This window comes from Salminus brasiliensis, chromosome 1 (assembly GCF_030463535.1).
Source record: "Salminus brasiliensis chromosome 1, fSalBra1.hap2, whole genome shotgun sequence".
NCBI lineage: Eukaryota > Metazoa > Chordata > Actinopteri > Characiformes > Bryconidae > Salminus > Salminus brasiliensis.
In genome coordinates this window covers 9337037-9354577 of record NC_132878.1, presented here as the reverse complement: position 1 = coordinate 9354577, position 17541 = coordinate 9337037, and the positions used below count along the sequence as shown (strand labels likewise).

General features: G+C 45.3%; 2 protein-coding genes across 8 annotated transcripts in view; both read left to right on the top strand.

The window, feature by feature from the left end:
- Positions 1-17541, top strand: part of ncor1 (nuclear receptor corepressor 1) — a 111861-nt gene that overhangs the window by 90458 nt on the left and 3862 nt on the right. For 3 of the 7 annotated variants that reach the window (XM_072659734.1, XM_072659895.1, XM_072659726.1), the window contains exons 27-46: positions 1380-1478; positions 2234-2325; positions 2477-2645; positions 2927-3040; positions 3131-3214; positions 3370-3593; positions 4247-4583; positions 4758-4985; positions 5346-5558; positions 6356-6505; positions 10710-10907; positions 11761-11896; positions 12043-12512; positions 13273-13404; positions 13657-13778; positions 14419-14666; positions 15366-15521; positions 15793-15911; positions 16061-16114; positions 16968-17192. In XM_072659734.1, coding sequence (XP_072515835.1) covers positions 1380-1478; positions 2234-2325; positions 2477-2645; positions 2927-3040; positions 3131-3214; positions 3370-3593; positions 4247-4583; positions 4758-4985; positions 5346-5558; positions 6356-6505; positions 10710-10907; positions 11761-11896; positions 12043-12512; positions 13273-13404; positions 13657-13778; positions 14419-14666; positions 15366-15521; positions 15793-15911; positions 16061-16114; positions 16968-17192 — 3570 coding nt within the window. The remainder of the gene's footprint in view (positions 1-1379; positions 1479-2233; positions 2326-2476; positions 2646-2926; positions 3041-3130; positions 3215-3369; positions 3594-4246; positions 4584-4757; positions 4986-5345; positions 5559-6355; positions 6506-10709; positions 10908-11760; positions 11897-12042; positions 12513-13272; positions 13405-13656; positions 13779-14418; positions 14667-15365; positions 15522-15792; positions 15912-16060; positions 16115-16967; positions 17193-17541) is intronic. The other 4 variants (XM_072659805.1, XM_072660059.1, XM_072659742.1 and 1 more) reach the window with 3 other exon arrangements.
- LOC140537857 (uncharacterized) overlaps positions 6973-17541 on the top strand; it is a 45139-nt gene continuing 34570 nt past the window's right edge. The window contains exon 1 of the transcript XR_011977695.1: positions 6973-7438. The gene's annotated coding sequence lies outside the window, so the exon portion shown is untranslated. The remainder of the gene's footprint in view (positions 7439-17541) is intronic.

Genomic DNA, 17541 nt, shown 5'->3' with positions numbered 1-17541 from the left:
ACCTGTTTAGCGATCATGGTTTTCGTACCTGTTGTCAGGTATATGATATGATATGATGGGATTCTCATTAGGGCTAAAAGATTGATCATTTTAATCTGAATCACAGTTTTCTAATCACAGGGGCTGCCTTTTGAATTAGTCAATAACCTGCAAGTTGTACAAGGAAAGAAACACCCAAGACAAGTGAATGTGCGTCTGACCAATCAGACGCGGCCAATCATGCATATGCAGAGCGTGACAAAGAGGCATCGCTATTAATTAACAAGCAGCTTGACACTAGATGTCAAGCGAGTGAGGCACAAGGTCCAGTAGACGAGTTGCTGTCAAAGAATCGCAGCATTTGGGAGTATTTTGGTTTCCAGAAAACTGACGTGCATCAAAAACAGGTAGTGGGCAGCACAACTACCTCTTTTAGCATTTTAAGAAGCATCACAGACATCTGTATGATCAGTGCATGTCTGAAAGGTCCAGCCATGAACCCTCGGGCGCAACTTCCTAATGTGAAGACCAGCCAAACCTCTGTGACACAAGCGTTCAAAAGCATCACGCCAAATGAGAGAAGCTCGTAAAGGCACATTATTGAGGTTATTTCTCAGCCTATGTGCTCATTCATCTTGCATGATTTATCCTGTTATTTATTGTTGGAATTATGTTCATGATTCATTTGTGAACTCTGAGAATCTTTTCATGTAGTTCGTAAGTTTATATTTGATAGATATTTAAGTCATTTAAAAGTATGTATGTATTGTGGCGAGCCCCTGGGGAAAGCGGTGTGACTAGAGTGACCTAATAGGCAGCGGGGCTCAGAGACAACACAAACACAGGGCTCAAGTGACACACACGTCTTTATTTACCAAACCAAACGGAAACTTAAAAGAACATAATCGCCCCAGTACGGCTCTGACAGTCTCTACACTCGCGCACAACTTGGTCCGTCGTTGGCAGCTCAGCCGTGGTGTGCTCCCCATGTTCGTTCTCCATGTGAATGGCTGAGCCTGCCATTTTATGCCGTTCACGTGGCTTGTTAACCTGCATAGCCACAGGTGAACAGCATCAGGGCGGTGTAGGGTGGCACCGCGGGCGTGTCCACTGCTCACTCCCGCCTCCTCACCGCCACAGTATGTAAATCGCTATGGCAATTTTATGCAGAAAAAATTATTTTAGATACTTTCCCTAAATCGTTCTGCCCTAGTTGTCCTGATACCAGAATGTTGCTTCGGATACTGATAAGTGTTTTTGAAAACCTGCTGGTTTAAATGATTTAGGTACATTAATAAGATACAATAAACAGTGAAAAAAATTTATTTTATTTAAAAAAATGTATTTTTTAAAATAAAATACATTTATTTTTTAATATATATTCTCTCCTCCCTTAACAGTGTCCTATATAAAGCAAGAGGAGTGTTCCCCGCGTGGGCAGACCGCTCAGGCTGAAGGGCTGCTTTCCAGGGCACATTACGAGCCTGGAGTGGTCAGAGGTGAGACACACTCACACCCACATTGACAGTCACTCTCTCATATGCATATATAATGTTTGAATGGTTATGTAACACACACCACACACACACACCACAGAGTCTTCTCTTTTAAATAAACGTCATCCCCTCAACAGCACAGGGGTGAGCTAGCTAAAGGGCCATCTATGCATGCCGAGATGTGGTAACACCCATCTGAGGGAATCTGCCACGCTGGTGAGAAAGAGCTGACTAAATTGAGCCACCTCAAATCTACAGTGTTAAAGCTCTGACCTGTTGCCTCTTTTGCCCTACTTTTTTTTTCCAAACCCACTCAGAGGTGATGTGGGCTTCTGGATTCTGATTCTTATTTGTCATAAGCAAGGCAGTTTTTAGAACTGAAACACTTCTTATATCTTTAGTGTGAATGGCCGTGGTTAATGTGCTTGAAGCTGAATGAATGGACAAAAGTATTGGGACACCTTTTCATTGTGTGTTTGTGTGTGTATGTGTAAATGGTCCCCAGATGATTGGCTGTCCTATTTGGAATTAACATTTCTTCTAACTTAAGAGTAAATGGATGTACATGTAAATCAACAGTAATACATACATACATACATACATACATACATTCTAGACCAGACAATTATTTAAAAAAAAGAGAGGAAGAATTTCTGCTGTTCTTCATATTGCCCGTTGCTGTGCAATCAACCTCTAGAGGTCTTATTTGCCCCTTTAAAAAAACCTTTCTCTCTTTTTTTTTATCATCTCCTCTGCAGGAGCACCAATGCCTGCCATCCAGGACCTGACCAGAGGCTCCACAGGAAAAGGCCCAGAGGGACTTCCCTTCAGAGGAGGCTCAATTACACATGTACATAGACTTTGCCATTGTTCCTTTTAAATACTCATTATTTTCTTGACTGGGGCTTCTCTCAGTGTAGAATTATAGACCTAGACCTATAAAGCTGTCTGTCTGTTTGTCTTCCTAACTTTGCTGCCCTCTTGTCATTTCTCATGATCAGGGCACTCCTGCTCTGCCCCAGTCCAGCATAGCTGCAGACCTGCTGAAGGGCACCATTGCTAAGCTGGCCGCTGAGGACCTGTCCAGCCCAGAGAAGAGCCGAGCAGAGGCATTGTCCAAGGGTCACGTTATCTATGAGGGAAAGAGTGGGCACCTCATCTCCTACGATGGTGAGATACTGCACTCTCAGCGCTGCTCAGTTGTGTTTTAAAAAACCCCTCATCTCAAATGGATGATGGTTAAGGAGTCTAAATAAGAGTGAAAATGACATTTCTGATAAACTAATTAGCTGCTCTCTATCATCATATGTTCTGTTGCAGATATATGTGTATATATATATATATATATATATATATATATATATATATATATATATATATATATATATATATATATATAAAATGTCCATTGCTTCATCTAATTGCAGAATAATGTGTATTTGTGTCCACAGCCATTAAGAACCCCAGAGAAGGTACTAGAAGTCCCAGGACGAGTCACGAGCTTAAACGCACGTATGACATGATGGACAGAGGGCACCCTGTTCGGGAAGCGGCACCTTATGAGGGTAAGGACAGATCATTGGAGGGTGGGCTGTAATTTATTTTTAATAATGGTTCTGAATGTGAAGTAACCTGGTGTTTTATCACTCTTTCAGGTTTGATAAGTAGAGCACAGCCCAGAGACAGCCCACTAAGTGATTCCAAGGACAGGCCCATTCTCTCAGGATCTATCATGCAAGGTCTGTTCCCCTGCCCTCTGATCATCTGGCAGAAACCATGTTTACAACGGGAGGCAACATTAAAATTGCACCAAATAGACAATCATTAAGGTTCAACTTTGTAATTAAACGTTGAAATCATCCTCCTGAATTTGTTTCTGCCGTGCTCTCTTCAGGAACACCACGAACCTCTGCTGAAGCTTTCGATGAAGCAAAGTATGGCAAGCAGATTAAGAGGGAGAGCCCACCCATTCGTTCATTTGAGGGGGGAATCACGAAGGGCAAGCCCTATGAGGGTGTCAACACCATTAAAGAGATGGGTCGCTCCATCCATGAGATCCCTCGTAAGGAGACCCAGGATAGCCGCAAGACCCCTGTCCTGGAGGGCTCTATTACCCAGGTAAGAGGTGGTTCGGCGATAGATGGACAAAACTCTTTTCGACATGCTGCAGTCATTTTTGAAATCTGTATATACACTATATGTCCAAATGTTTGTGGACACACCTTCTAATGAATGCATTCAGCTACTTTAAGTTGCACCCATTGCTGACACACAAGTGCAAATGCAGATTTGCACAGCTTCTCTAGTACCTGTAGAGAAGTACTGCCAGCAGGACTCTGGAGCAGATGCTTATGAATCTATTGCCCTCAAGCCACCCTGGCTAGAGGGATATATTTAATACCCTTGATTCCTGTGAAATTACATTTTTGTATCATTTCTGATTTAAGAAAGAGGAAGCAGTTCCATACTGCATAGTCTGGGTGATTACCCGACCCCCACCCTCCCACTATTTCCTCTTCTAAAACATCTTCCTAAACCCAAGACATTTTTAATTCTCCATATTTTAACATGAAGATACAGTACGCTTCTCTTGTGCTAGTTTATGCTGTTACGAGTGATTGGCTAGATTACTTCTCCATCCAGCAAGTAAAAGGCACACAACACCACCTAGTGTATGATACAGTAGTAGTAGTAGATTGTGGATGGTCTGCTTGAAAATGTCCCACTGTGCACAGATCCACTCAGCTCTTTCTCTTTGTGTACTCCACCAGGGCATCCCTCTGAAGTATGAGAGCAGCGCCGTGAACCAGTCGGCCATCAAACACAACGTAAAGTCCCTCCTCACCAGCCCGGGTAAGCTGCCTCACCCGGCCATGGAGGCGGTTGAACGTGAGCGCATGAAGTACGAGGACGCCAAGGCCTCAGAGCGGGAGCGTGTGCGCCATACGTCCGTAGTCAACTCCACTTCGGTGCTGCGCTCCACACACCAGGAGGCCAGCAAGTCACAGCTCAGCCCTGGCATGTATGAGGATGCCAATGCCCGCAGGACCCCCAACTACACCACCAGCTCTATTTCCAGGGGATCTCCCTTGTTGCGGGCACAGGAGGGTATGACCGTTAACTCACCGCTTTCCGCCTCTTTACCCATTTCCTGTAATGTTAGCGTTTCCTCTTTTGCTGTGTTAGTCTTTCTCTATTTTCTTCCCTTTCCTTTAGTCTGTTGTGTGAATGTGCCTTCTGTTGCATATTCAAAGCTAATTCATTTTTGGCTGTTTTTGCTAGGAGGTATAACGACAGGCAAACCTGTGTCTCATGAGAGGAAGAGCACGCTGACCCCTACTCAGAGAGACAGCGTCCCAGCCAAGTCTCCGGTCTCCGGGGGCGACCCAATGGCCTCGCACAGCTCCTTTGAACCTCATCATAGGCCCGTGGTACCTGGAGAGGTGTATCGGCCCCATTTACCACCTCATCTGGATCCCAACCTCTTGCACCATCGCTTGCTCGACCCAGGTAAGCAGATAACCCAGTGGCACCAGGAATGGAAATTTGCAAGCTGTTGGTACTCTGCTGCTGTGACTAAAGTACAGGTACAACGATGAGGCAAGGACCTTACTAAAGACGTCACAAACCGCGAGATGGAAAGATGATAGGATATCTTCCTGGAGCGTGCGCTTAAACGAGGGGTTGAGAGTACTGTCTCTGTAGAAATGCATTTTAAAGCTATGATGATTATCTGGCTTGCATCCTGAAATGTGATGTGATGTGTCGCATGCATAAACAGAGTTTCCTGTTGGGCAGAATTTCTTCATTGACGTCATCAGCATGGACAACAGCGCCGTATCAGTTAACCTCTCCTGCGCTCTCTTGCAGCAGCAGCAGCATACATGTTCCAGCGGCAGCCGTCCCCGACCGGATACCCCAACACCTACCAGCTGTACACCATGGAGAACACACGGCAGACCATCCTCAACGACTACATCACCTCCCAGCAGATGCAGGTCATCCCACGGCCGGACATGGCAAGGGGCCTGTCGCCACGGGAGCAGCAGCAGCAGCTCACCATACCATACCCTGGAGCCAGAGGTGAGAGGAGGGGCTGCGCGGCACGTTAAGAAGGATTGGGTGTAGTTTGTAGACTTTGTGCTCGTGTGAACTAGTGGCAACCTTTTCCAGATGATCAGAAGCAAATGACCCTAAGGACCAAAAAATGAGAGGAAAATCAATCCTTTCAAATTGGAATTGATAGCTGACTCTAGGGCTGAGGCTGCTCCTTATCAGCTGCTATATTATTCTTAACTGGCATTTATTTTATATAGTAAAAGCGTATGTTTATAGTTTTTGGTTATTTATTTACCATGTGACTTACAGTTTGAAATATTACAGTAATTTTTTGCCCTTTATTATACAGTAAATAGTACAAGGGAAGGGAAAAAGACTGAAAATGCCGGTGCAGTTACTCGAGTGGATTTGATTGTCCCTTTCGGCTCAAGTCCTGTTGCCTAAACCACTATTCCACACTGCACCCTATCTAACCATATGCTATAACTTACTAATCACAAGTTTGTCATCATTATTAGTATAATATAATTTGATATAATATTTATAATAATAAAGCAAATGCTCCAATTGATCAGCTTTCAGCCCTACTTGATTTCTGTAATTGAACGTTTCATTAAAAAATATATATATTAAAAAAAAAACCCCGATAATTGATCTACTATCAATTGTACTATCAGGATCAACAGGAGCCTGTCTCTAGACACGATGGCTGCTGTGTTTTAGAAGCTTCTAGAAGCTCATTCGAGGGTGTTAAGTAGAAGTTAACAATGCTCCTGGTTGTGGTTGCTCACCCTCTGGCCCTTTGCTTCTGTCTGTAAAAGGTATAATTGATCTAGCCCAGATGCCTCCCACCATCCTGTTGCCTCACCCCGGGGGAACAGGTTCCCCCACCCTGGACCGCATCACGTACATCCCCGGACCTCAGCCCCCTTTTCCTCCTAGGGTTTTCAACCCAGCCTCCATATCTCCAGGTGAGGACCCCTCCCCCCAACACTCCCAACCCTGTCCCTTCCTGAAATCCCTCTGCTGTGTGTGTTCCGCCTAACGTAGATCACCTCCACCTGCTGTTTCTGCTCTGCCCCCTTTCCCCTACTGCTCCTGCCCACCGCTACCTGTTCCTGAAGCCAGCCTCGCTGCTTCCAACCACCTTGGCTTCTGTGGTGAAAAAAAGGCAACACTTGCGCTTCAATACTGGTCTAGAATCAGCTCGTTTGGTCACCTCCAGTTGATTCAGACTGGTGCAAGGCTGCGTAAAGCTGCTCCTAGATCTGCGTTTACGGGTGACTGCAACTTCAGTTCGTCTAAGGGAGTTCACGGCTTACTTATAGTCGTGATGGTGGTATGAGGGCTTAATGTGGTTTGACTGCTGGTTTCTGATGACTGATGAGATGCCTACATCCTTTGCCATGGGTTTACAGCTTGGGTTTGTTATTTTGATGAGATACCACATTCTTATGGTGATGTTCAGAGCTTGATGTAAGATTTGGTGAATGGATGCATGAGTGCTACTACAGTGTGAAATTGAAACGAATAGGGATGTGCTGATCTAGGAAGTTCTTGACCAGTGTAGTAGCTGATAACCAAGAACACCATATTGTGGCTCTCACTGATATCCAAACCAGTAATTTATTTTATTTTTTATTTTATTGTTTTATATTATTTAATATTATACCTTGTTTAGCAGACCAACAGACATGTGGAATTGACTCATTGGTTAATTCCATACCCAACACTTAAAAAAGCCAATGTACATTTACATTTAAGGCATTCAGCAGACGCTCTTATCCAGAGCGACTTACAAAAGTGCTTTGCTATTTACCCAAGAAAACCTCAGCTAGATAGAGTAGACTAATAGTTCAAAGATACCTCCAAGCTTTAGACATTACTAAACACAAGTCAATAAGGTGACCATAGTACTCTGCTATTCACCCAAGTACTCTCTGAAGAGGTGGGTCTTCAGTCTGTGTTTGATACAGCGAGCAACTCTGCCGTTCAGACACTCAGGAGAAGCTCGTTCCACCACTTTGGTGCAGGACAGAAAAAAGCCTGGACGCTTGTCTTCCGCGGATTTTGAGGGTTGGCGGGTCGAGCTGAGCCGTACTTGAAGCTGGAAGGGCTCTTGATGCGGTCGGCTTTTGACCATTGCCATCAAGTACGGAGGGGCTGGTCCAGTCTTGGCTTTGTAGGCCAGCGTCAGGGTTTTGAATCTGAATCTGCAATTACAGGAAGTCAGTGAAGGGAACGCAGCAGTGGAGTGACATGGCTGATGTACTTTTTTTACAGTTCACCACTGGCAAGAACTTACCCCTAAACCCCTTTATGTTACAAAGTAGAGCGCCCCTCCAGGTAGGACGCAAACCACGTCATGCAAAGCCTGTAATTCCATGACTGGCAAGGACCGACAGAAGGATCTTGTGATCGACTGCATCATAAGCTTCAGAAAGGTCGAGGAGATCAGGGCCAAAGACAGTTTGGCTGCTCCTGCAGTGTGGAGCTTCTCAGTATTGGTATGTGCTGTTTGAAGCTGGATTGGTTGAGGTGCTGCTGGTTGTTTTTGAGAGAGCAAAAGATATTTGATTATAGATAACTCTTAGAGAAGAGACAGAGAGATGACTGAGATATCGGTCTGTAGTTGTTGATGTCTGAGCTGTCTAGTGTGGGCTTCTTTATGATGGGGACCTCTTAGGGACTGGCGGTTCTCAAGGCAGATGTTGCGTGACCTGATGAAAAGGAGCTGTTTAAGATAAGCGATGAAAGTAAGAATGTCCTGAGCAATCGTCTTGAACAGTGTGGATGTGGGAGAGTCTGTCGGACAGGTGGTTGGATTGTTAGATGTTAGAAGCTGCAGGACATCTATGATGTCAGGAGGGAAATGAAGAGGGTGGTGGAGGAGCAGAAGGATTCAGGAGAGAGGAGAAAGTAGTGGAGCTTGCCTGGATTGAAGCTTGCATGGAACAGATGCTGTTAAGCTTTTAGTTCTGGTCTCTGTAGAAGAAGGATTTTGCAGTTTCTTCCATTGAGAACCTAGAAAGGAGAGATTATGCAACAGAGGTCTGAAGATGGCGATCCAAGAAGGTTAATCGAGGAGAAAGGTGTTTATAGGGGAGCGTGGAATCGAAGCGTGGAAAGGCAGCGGTTACGATGGTTAAAGCGGGAGATGATTGGTGAAAGAACATGTGTAGGTGGTGTGTGCAGAAAGAGCAGGGAGGGTGAAGAATAAATGTGATGGGAGAAGTCGAGAGGAGCTACTGTTCAGTCTAAAGCCATGGAACGGGTCTATTGGAGATCATGTGTAGTATGGGGACTTCTGTCATTGGAGGAAATTGGTTACAGGTGCGATCAAAAGGTGATTGCAGCGGAAGAAGGCAGGATGACTGCAGTTTATCCTATGGAAGGTTTGAATTGCTGAGGAGAATGAGTGAGGTCTCCTCAGCAGGGGAGAGGAACGCACTGAGGAGGAGGAGGAGGATGATGTCTAGTCAGTGACGTTGCCCAAAAAGAGAAAAAAAAGTCCTCCTGGGAAGAGGTAAAGCTAAGCCGCCATCTCTGTTGATTTGTTGCAAAAGTGAAAGAAAGTAAAGGCAGAGGATAAGGAAGCTGGAGTTACAGCGTGTCCAGGCGTGATCCCTGTCTCTGTTGGAGCCAGAGTTGGAAGTTGAGTGACTGAATGCATGCAAAATCTGAAATTTTGACGCCGGCCTTCCTTTACTGCAGAGTGGTCATTCCAGAGCCCTTCAGTCAACATCGTTTTGAGACTGTGTTGAGCATTGGTATTGCGGTTGCTGCTTTGGTGACTGTCTCTGAGTGCTATAGTGCTATAGGTTACTCAATTCCGGTCAATGTCTGAGCAAGAGTCACAGGATAAAGATCTCCATCTAACTGCAGATTCACACTTAATCTACCTAGCTGCAATTCACACACTAGCTAACCTGAAGCAGCTGATGAGCACCAAGAGCTTTTAAGATTCATGCTTGCCATAATTTCAATACTGGGCCAATAATGACCAAGTTTGTTATTTATTGGCAAATAATATATCAGCTGCTGATTTATCTTACGTTCCTAACGATGGCTTCTTTTATTTGCACTCAACCCAAATTTGTATACATCTGTAAATAGCTGCTGTTCTAATGTAATCCATTGCCCTCTACACATTTCTGCCTGTTCCACACTCTGCAAATCATATGGTCCCACTTTTCCAGACATATCTCTGAAAGTGGGATAATAGAAAATCAGGTTGAAACAGATATAGAGTAAATTTACACCATATTTGAAGTATTTCTGATGAACAAGCACATCATAAATAGCAGGATTGTGGACAAATACCCATAACATTTATTTTGTCTATACGCGGTCACACTGACCTTTGGGTGGCCTTCACCTGGGGCGCTTTCCCACCTTAATTAATCGCTCCACCTTAATTACAGAAATGTGTTTGAACGCAGTGTGTTTGAATGTGTACCTCCCTTGCGGCAATGCTGAAAATGCAGCTTGCACTTGCTTACTTGCTTGCTGAGTTCAGAATATCCGTTGTATGTTGAAGTGTGTTTGAGGCCTCATCTAAGACTGGAATTTTGAGAAGCCATGTGATTTTGATTAGAGTCCATCACAGCTGGTGTTGACTCATACGGTTTTTGACTTTTGTTCACCCCAAAAAAAACACAAAAAAAACAAGAGGCTTTCAGAGGAGATTGGGCATCATATCGGCAATGCTGTTTTAAATTTTTTATTTCACATTTGATTTTGAGGTGTATTGAAACATTTATTTATGAAGCCTTATCTAAAGTCTAAAGGTGTGTCCTAGTGTATTGCAGCAGGAGGTGAAATCTGAGCTTTCTGAATTCTTTACCCAGGGCTATTCTACTCTTCACTGGAGGTGGCAGTGCTCTTTTTTTTTTGTCTTCCTTCTGCCTGTTTCAGCTACTAAACACCTCTTTCACGTAGGACCTTGTTGGCCTATAGCCTAGTGGATATTAAGTGGGGGTCCGTGCTTAAGTTCTACGTTGTCCCATTTTTCCAGCTTGACTTAACAGCGAGGAAACTCTCTTTACTTTGGTTCCTTTTGAAAGTCTAGGATAGTGTTAATGACCACCATCCTATGTTCTTCTCTGTCTGTCTGTCTGTCTGTCTGTCTGTCTGTCTGTCTGTCTGTGTTGCACGCATGTGTGTTTCTCACAGGACACCCCAGCCATCTGGTAGCCAGTGTAGAGCGTGAGAGGGAGAGGGAGCGAGAACGAGAGCGGGAGAGAGATCGCGAGCACAGAGAACGGGAGAAAGAGAGGGAGAAGGAGCGAGAGAGGGAGCAGAGGGAGCGAGAGCGAGAACGAGAGAGGGAGCGCGAGAGGGAGCGTGAGCGTACTGAATACATGCGTGGAGGTAAGACGATGTTGTTGTTGTTGTTATTATTATTATTATTATTATTATTATTATTCATATTATAGATGCGCTGTGTGTCAAAATGTTTGTGGACACCCCTTCTAAAAAAAGGCATTCAGGACTCCTCGCTGGCAGAGCTGTGTAAATGCGCACTCTCAGCTTGTCTAGTCCCTATAGAAAAGTATTGCCAGTAGAATAGAACTCTCTAGAGCTCACAAACCTCAACATGGTTGCACCATACCTAATGCCAGACATGGGCTAGAGGGGTAAAGGGCAGTGGATAATGTGTTCTCTGGAATGAAGAATGGTGCTCCATTTAATACCTTTGGGATGAGTTGGGGGTGAGGTTTGGGGATGGTAAACAACTAATACTCTTAAAAAGGTGCACGTATTTGTCACTGTACACTGTACAGCGAAATGTGTCCTCCGCAATTTAACCCATCTGTGGTAGTGAACACACACACACACACACACACACACACACACACACACACACACACACACACTAGTGAACTAGGGGCAGTGAGTACACACACCCCCAGACTCCAGCGCCCGGGGAGCAGAGAGGGTAAAGGGCCTTGCTCAAGGGCCCAGTTTGCCAAGCCCGGGAATCGAACCCAATAGCCCGGCGCTCTAACCGCTGAGCCACCACTGCCCCCTCTTGCAGTGAATGCAATCAGATCCTCACAACAGGGCTCCAAAATCTAGGAAAAAAGCTGTCGGGAAAATGAGGTGTCCCAATACTTTTGTCTACGCTAGCTTAGTTTGTGCTTCACTGTAATTAACTAAACCGTAGTAGATTTATTAGATGTATTAAAGCTTTGATCTATAATTGTATGTATTTATGTCTCAGCTGCTGAGCAGCCTGGCAGGCCTGGCAGCCGCGGTTTTCTTCGTTCCCCCTCCCCTTCAATGAGGTCACAGGAAGGTGTGGTCCAGCAGAGGCCCAGCATCTTCCAAGGCACCAAGAGCGTGATCACCCCTCTGATGTAGGTTTTGCATTACCTTAGCATTTGCTTACACTCCTAGTTTTTTTAATACTAGTAATACATTACTACATTGATTTGTTGTTTGTTGTTTTCATGTTGCATGTTGCCCATGTTAAACTTGAGCTCTTCTCTTGGTTTCTGAGCAGGCAGATGCCCTCCGCGGCGACCGCAGCCCAGGCGAACTCTCGCTACAACACTGCTGCAGACGCCCTGGCCGCACTGGTGGACGCTGCCGCCTCCGCCCCTCAGATGGACGTGGCCAAGGTGAAGGAGAGCAAGCACGAGGGCGCCGCCCCACGAGATAACGACGTGAGTGCGGCACGAAGGGCAGCGGCAGAACAGCAGGAGGCTGAACGCCGCTCCGTGCAGTCCCCCTATGGAGCCATGCCACTTTCTGGTGGGAAACAACCACTTCCCATGTACACTGACGGTGCTAGCGGGAGTGACAAGGAGAAAGTCCCGCCAACAAAGTCCCGCATAGAGGAGGAACTTCGCACGCACGGCAAGACCACCATCACAGCAGCCAGCTTTATCGACGTCATCATCACACGCCAGATTGCCTCAGACAAAGACTCCCGGGCGAGGGGGTCACAGAGCTCGGACTCCTCCGGCAGCTGTAAGTGACAGTCAGAATCGGGGAATCAGGCTGGGTTACAGAAACATCGCTACCCTGAAATACTGTGCTAGCAACACTGGCTTGTTGTAATTCAAACTCTGCAGATATAGCAGACATACTCTTATATGAAAATTGTCCAGTCAGAATTTTCCCCAAGTGGTATTGAAGCACATACAGTGGTATACTGATACAGTGATACAGTGGTATCAGAGCACACAGCTCTGATAAGATCTTCAGGACCTAAACTTGAAATTAGGAAGCCAGCTTTGGGGTTAACTGATCCCGTTTGACTTACAATGAGGGTTATCAGTTTTACAGTGTACAGAAAGACCCTCAAAATGATTCCTGTTATGTACAAGCATCAGTAGTTAGTGATTAATTAATAAGCAGTCTACTCCCATACAATTCACTAAATGTCCATATGTTTGTGGACACCCGTTATTGTTGACTTACCGCTTGTTTAGTCACTGGAACAGTGTTCTCTAGAATGATGGTGCTCCATCCAGAACTTTCCCTTTCCCTGGACAGTAGAGACAGTTACTTCCATAAAGGCAGGATAAACACTTTTTTTCCCTGGTTGCCACGGTTGTCTTTGCCTTGCTCACCTGGGTTATATTATTTATTTAATTTAATTTTTGTTTAAGTTCTGGATTTCTGTCCAGTTGCTTTGCGACATTATCAAGTTATAAAAAGTGTGACTTTATTTGCCCATTGTTTCTGAGGTCTGTTGTTTCTAACACTTTGCGTCTCTTTCCTCCAGTGCCCTCTAGCCGTTATGAGGCACAAGGTGGTGGTGCCATTGAGGTGATCAGTCCAGCCAGTTCTCCAGCACAGAGAGAGGAGAAGAGTGATGGGCCCTTCCCACCAGAGAAGAGCTCTCAGCCAGCTGCAGGTGAGCTACCTCTCTAGTGGTAAACCATAATTGCTCTTAGGCTTGTACAGTAATATTGGGATAAAACAATGGGTCATTTGGGCTGTTTTTTGTGGGGTGTCTATAGCTAAAGGTTATTGTTTTTGTCCATATGCTCCACATATGTCTCCTTTTAAATGCCCTGCAGTGAGATATGAGAGAATGCTCTCAGGAACAGCTGGCCCTTTCTTCTGTGAGCAAATGTGAACCAGTTCCTATCCCGCTCTTTCCCAGGTGCTGTTAGGGGGTTTGATATGGGTCGGTACAGACAGCCGGTGGAATCAGGACCTACAGCATCACAGCCACCTCCTCCCACCCAGACACACCGTGTCATGACCCTGGCTGACCACATCTCGGTAGGCACACACTTTCTGCATTTATCCACAACTTTACATGCAGTTAAAACACACCAACACTGAAGGCAGTGCTCCACGTGTGATGTATTGACAGTTTTTGTTTTTGTTTTTGTTTTTTTTAACCTGCAACCTCAAGCTGATCCTCGGTTTTCATTTCAGACCAGAGCTTTCGGTTTTAGGTACTAACTAGAGATTGTTGTGGTGACTGTTGTCTGCTTATATGCTGAAGACGCCATATACAATGGTGTCTTATTTTAGTCATAGAACAATAATTTTTTAGTTATTATTAACTATAAAAACCACATCTGTAAAAAAAAATAAAATAAATAAAAACTGAGAAAAAAACACTTTTGACCACATCCCTTTGGCATGAGGATCATGTATCATGAACACCAGAATTCTCCCATTTCAGACCCTTGTTTCTCCATTTACTTGAATCTGGCAGTTGTTCTTCACTCTGTGTCAAAATGTCTTGATGAGTGAGCCAATAAAAATGCTCCCAAATGACTTGGAATATTGACTTCCGTTGAAGGTTTTGGAGATGCAAGGTTTTTCTTTGGACAGCACCGATATATTGTCATACCTGTGTGTCTTCATGTTGACCCACTGATGCTGACCTCTGGTTGTGTTTCTCTCACAGCATATCATAACACAGGACTTTGCCAGGAACCAGGACCCTCCTCAATCCAGTTCACTGCCATCCTCCTCTTCTTCCGCCTCTTCCTCCATATCCTCTACATTCCAAAGCTCTGGTGGAGGAGGAGGCTCTGTTGGTCGGTCCAAAGGGCCGAATCGCTACAGCCCGGAGAACCCCGTACCCTCCTCCCATCATCAAAAACCCCCCAGCCGGGTGTCCCCTGAGAACGCCTCTGACAAGCCAAGATCAAGGTATGCACACTGTCGTCCTGCTGTGAAATTGCAGAACCAACCATTAAACAGCTGATCTGAACGTGAGATGGATGGAACACACAACCATGGCATCCATGGCAAACAATCTGGTTGGTTTTCTCACAGTGGAGTCGAGCCCTGCTCCAAAAGACACCCTAAGCCCTTTGGTGACGTCAAGAGCATTTAGACCAGTGCTTCTCAAACTAGTCCTCAGGGCTCCTGAGATGGTCTATGTTTTTGCACTGTCCTAGCTCACATCCCACATAGTTTTGGTTGATGGGGAAAGAGCAAAACCTGGACCAATTGGGGGCCCTGGGGACTGGTTTGAGTGGGTAGATGTAGAGTGCAAGAGGCCTCACTTTATGTCCACACTAATCCACTAATCTGCAGTGGCTTAATCCAGGTTACAAGCATAATCCACTGACCAGAATCTCTGACCAGTTAAATTAATTCATTCATGATTTTTTTTTTATTTATTTATTTTTTGAACTGACCTCTAAACATCTTTACTGCTATGTTGGTCAGACACAACTGTAATCCAACCCGAAATGGGAAATGGAACCCTCTAGAGCCTAACGGTTCAGATATACAAGAGAAGACTTTCTGACGCAGATTGTGTAGAGATCACTAAAATGATTTCAGAGCTCAGAGATCTTCAGCCATGGTCTCTTAAAAGCCTGTTTTCTCTGTGTGCCTCAGACCAGGGAAATCTCCAGAGCGTGCTGGTGGAGTAGGGGGTCGAGGCGTGGAGAGTTATGAGCCCATCTCCCCCCCTCAGAGCTACTCCGGCCTGGACAAACAAGAGAGCAACTTGCTCCAGGGCCAGAGACGTGAACAGGACCTCTCAGAGCAGAGGTACATTTATATACCTGTGTTAGTTTAAGTGTATGTGCTGAGAGAGTAACTGAGAGGGTGTATGGCCCCTCTGGCAGCTGCTTCTGGATAACCCCACCCTGGCACTAGATCAGTAGGGCAGCGTTTTTGCATGAGAGCAATGTAATCTCAACCCCACCAGCCACTATTGGCATCCATTGGCCCCTCTAGTGGAAACTTTTCCCACGCTCCTGATCACTTTTCTGGCAGTTTGACCTTCCACCCCTCAACCGTGTGCCCTTTCTCTTGTCAGGACGGACTCGCGCTCCCCGGGCAGCGGCAGCTATCTGCCCTCTTTCTTCACCAAGCTGGAAAGCACCTCCCCCATGGTGATGTCCAAAAAGCAGGAGATCTTTCGCAAGTCTGAAGTTGGTAAGGAGTTGGTGATCTCTACTTTTAGCAGTCTTTATCATGTGGTGTTGAACATTCTTTGTATGGTTTTGTTGGTCTCCTTGTTCTCCTTCTTCTATTTCTTCTCCTTCTACTTCCTCTCATTCTCGTTCTCCCTTTCTCTTCTTCAGGCAATGCACAGCCAGGCACAGAGATATTCAATATACCAGCAGTAACAACTTCAAGTGAGTACACCTTGCCTCAAGTTAGCCTTGCCTCATTAAGTAATGCTGCTTTTCCACTGGGTGGCACTGTATGGCATACTTGCGAATCAGGAATCCCCCCTTTTTGGTGTGTCTCTTACACTGCCATGCGACCCATATACCTTGTGCTGCTTATGGTTACAACTCTTAAAGGAGTACCATGCTTCTAGATAGAGAAGTACAGTGCAAGTCACATGGCCATTTTCCAGTTAATTTTATCAGTGTTCCCTAAAAGTAAACCCCTAACGAAGAAAAAGGAACTGTTTGTTAAGGTTTTGTTTCCATGTGTTGCGCAAGTTATTCAGAGTTTCACTGTGCAGAGAATCCCTGATTTGGCAGTGAGAACTGCAAGGCAGGCCGAGTTTGTTTATCTAGCACTTTTCATACACAGAGGCAGATCATTAAACACAGCCTGTCACTATGCACACACGTGTGTTCAGCTGTTAAAGCAGTTTGGCTAACTGGTGAGTGATGATTGATGTCGATACGCCCACAGAGAGAGAGGCTCACAGGGCAGAGAGAAAACCCCCTCTTACTCTGCCTTGGTACTAGTACTTCTGGATTCAGATTCAGTGCATTGTAGTAAATTGCAGAAAACGTCTTGTTGAAGGCACCTTTTTCAGAGGTATTTAGCTCTGAAAATGGCTGCCTTATTTGTATCAGTGAGCTTAGGTCATCTAATTACCAAGAAAGGGCTGCTAATACCAGTAGTTATTCTCTTGTAACTTCCAGCCACTGACCTACTGGTTTCTGTCCATTAGTTTCCCCATTTCTCTTCAGTAGAATCATTGTTCTGTTTGCACTCAACCTACCTGGGTGTGTTCCCCCTCTACAGGTAACGTGAACCCCAGGAACCACTCATTCAGTGACCCGGCCAGTAACCTGGGTCTGGAGGACATCATCCGCAAGGCTTTAATGGGCAACATTGAGGAGAGGCCAGACGAGCAAACGCAACAGTCACAGTCTGGAGCTGCCATGGCAGGAAACAACACAGCTGGTGTTGGGGGTGTTGCAGAGGGGAGACAGGAAGCCAGTCCTTCCCCCAACACAGGTAGATATTGTAAGGAAATGCACCTTATCACTCATTCACCTCATCACGTCACTGAACTCTCAGCTTGAATTGCATGTTAGGACTATGGCTTGTTCACATTCAGAAGATTAGGGCAGTTAAGAAAGGCCAGGTGATCAGGTCAAATATTAAAGCTTTATTAAAACACTGATTCCTCAAACCTTGTCCCAACAATCAGCAGCCATGGGCTCCTCTAAGCAGCTGCCCAGTCTAAAAAGGACATAATAGAGACCTACAAAACAGAAGTTTTTTAAAAAGGTATCTGTTCCCTCAGTTTGTAGTGTTATCAGGAAATTCCAGTTAACAGAAACAGTGGGGGTCAAGTTTATCCAGTTCAGCT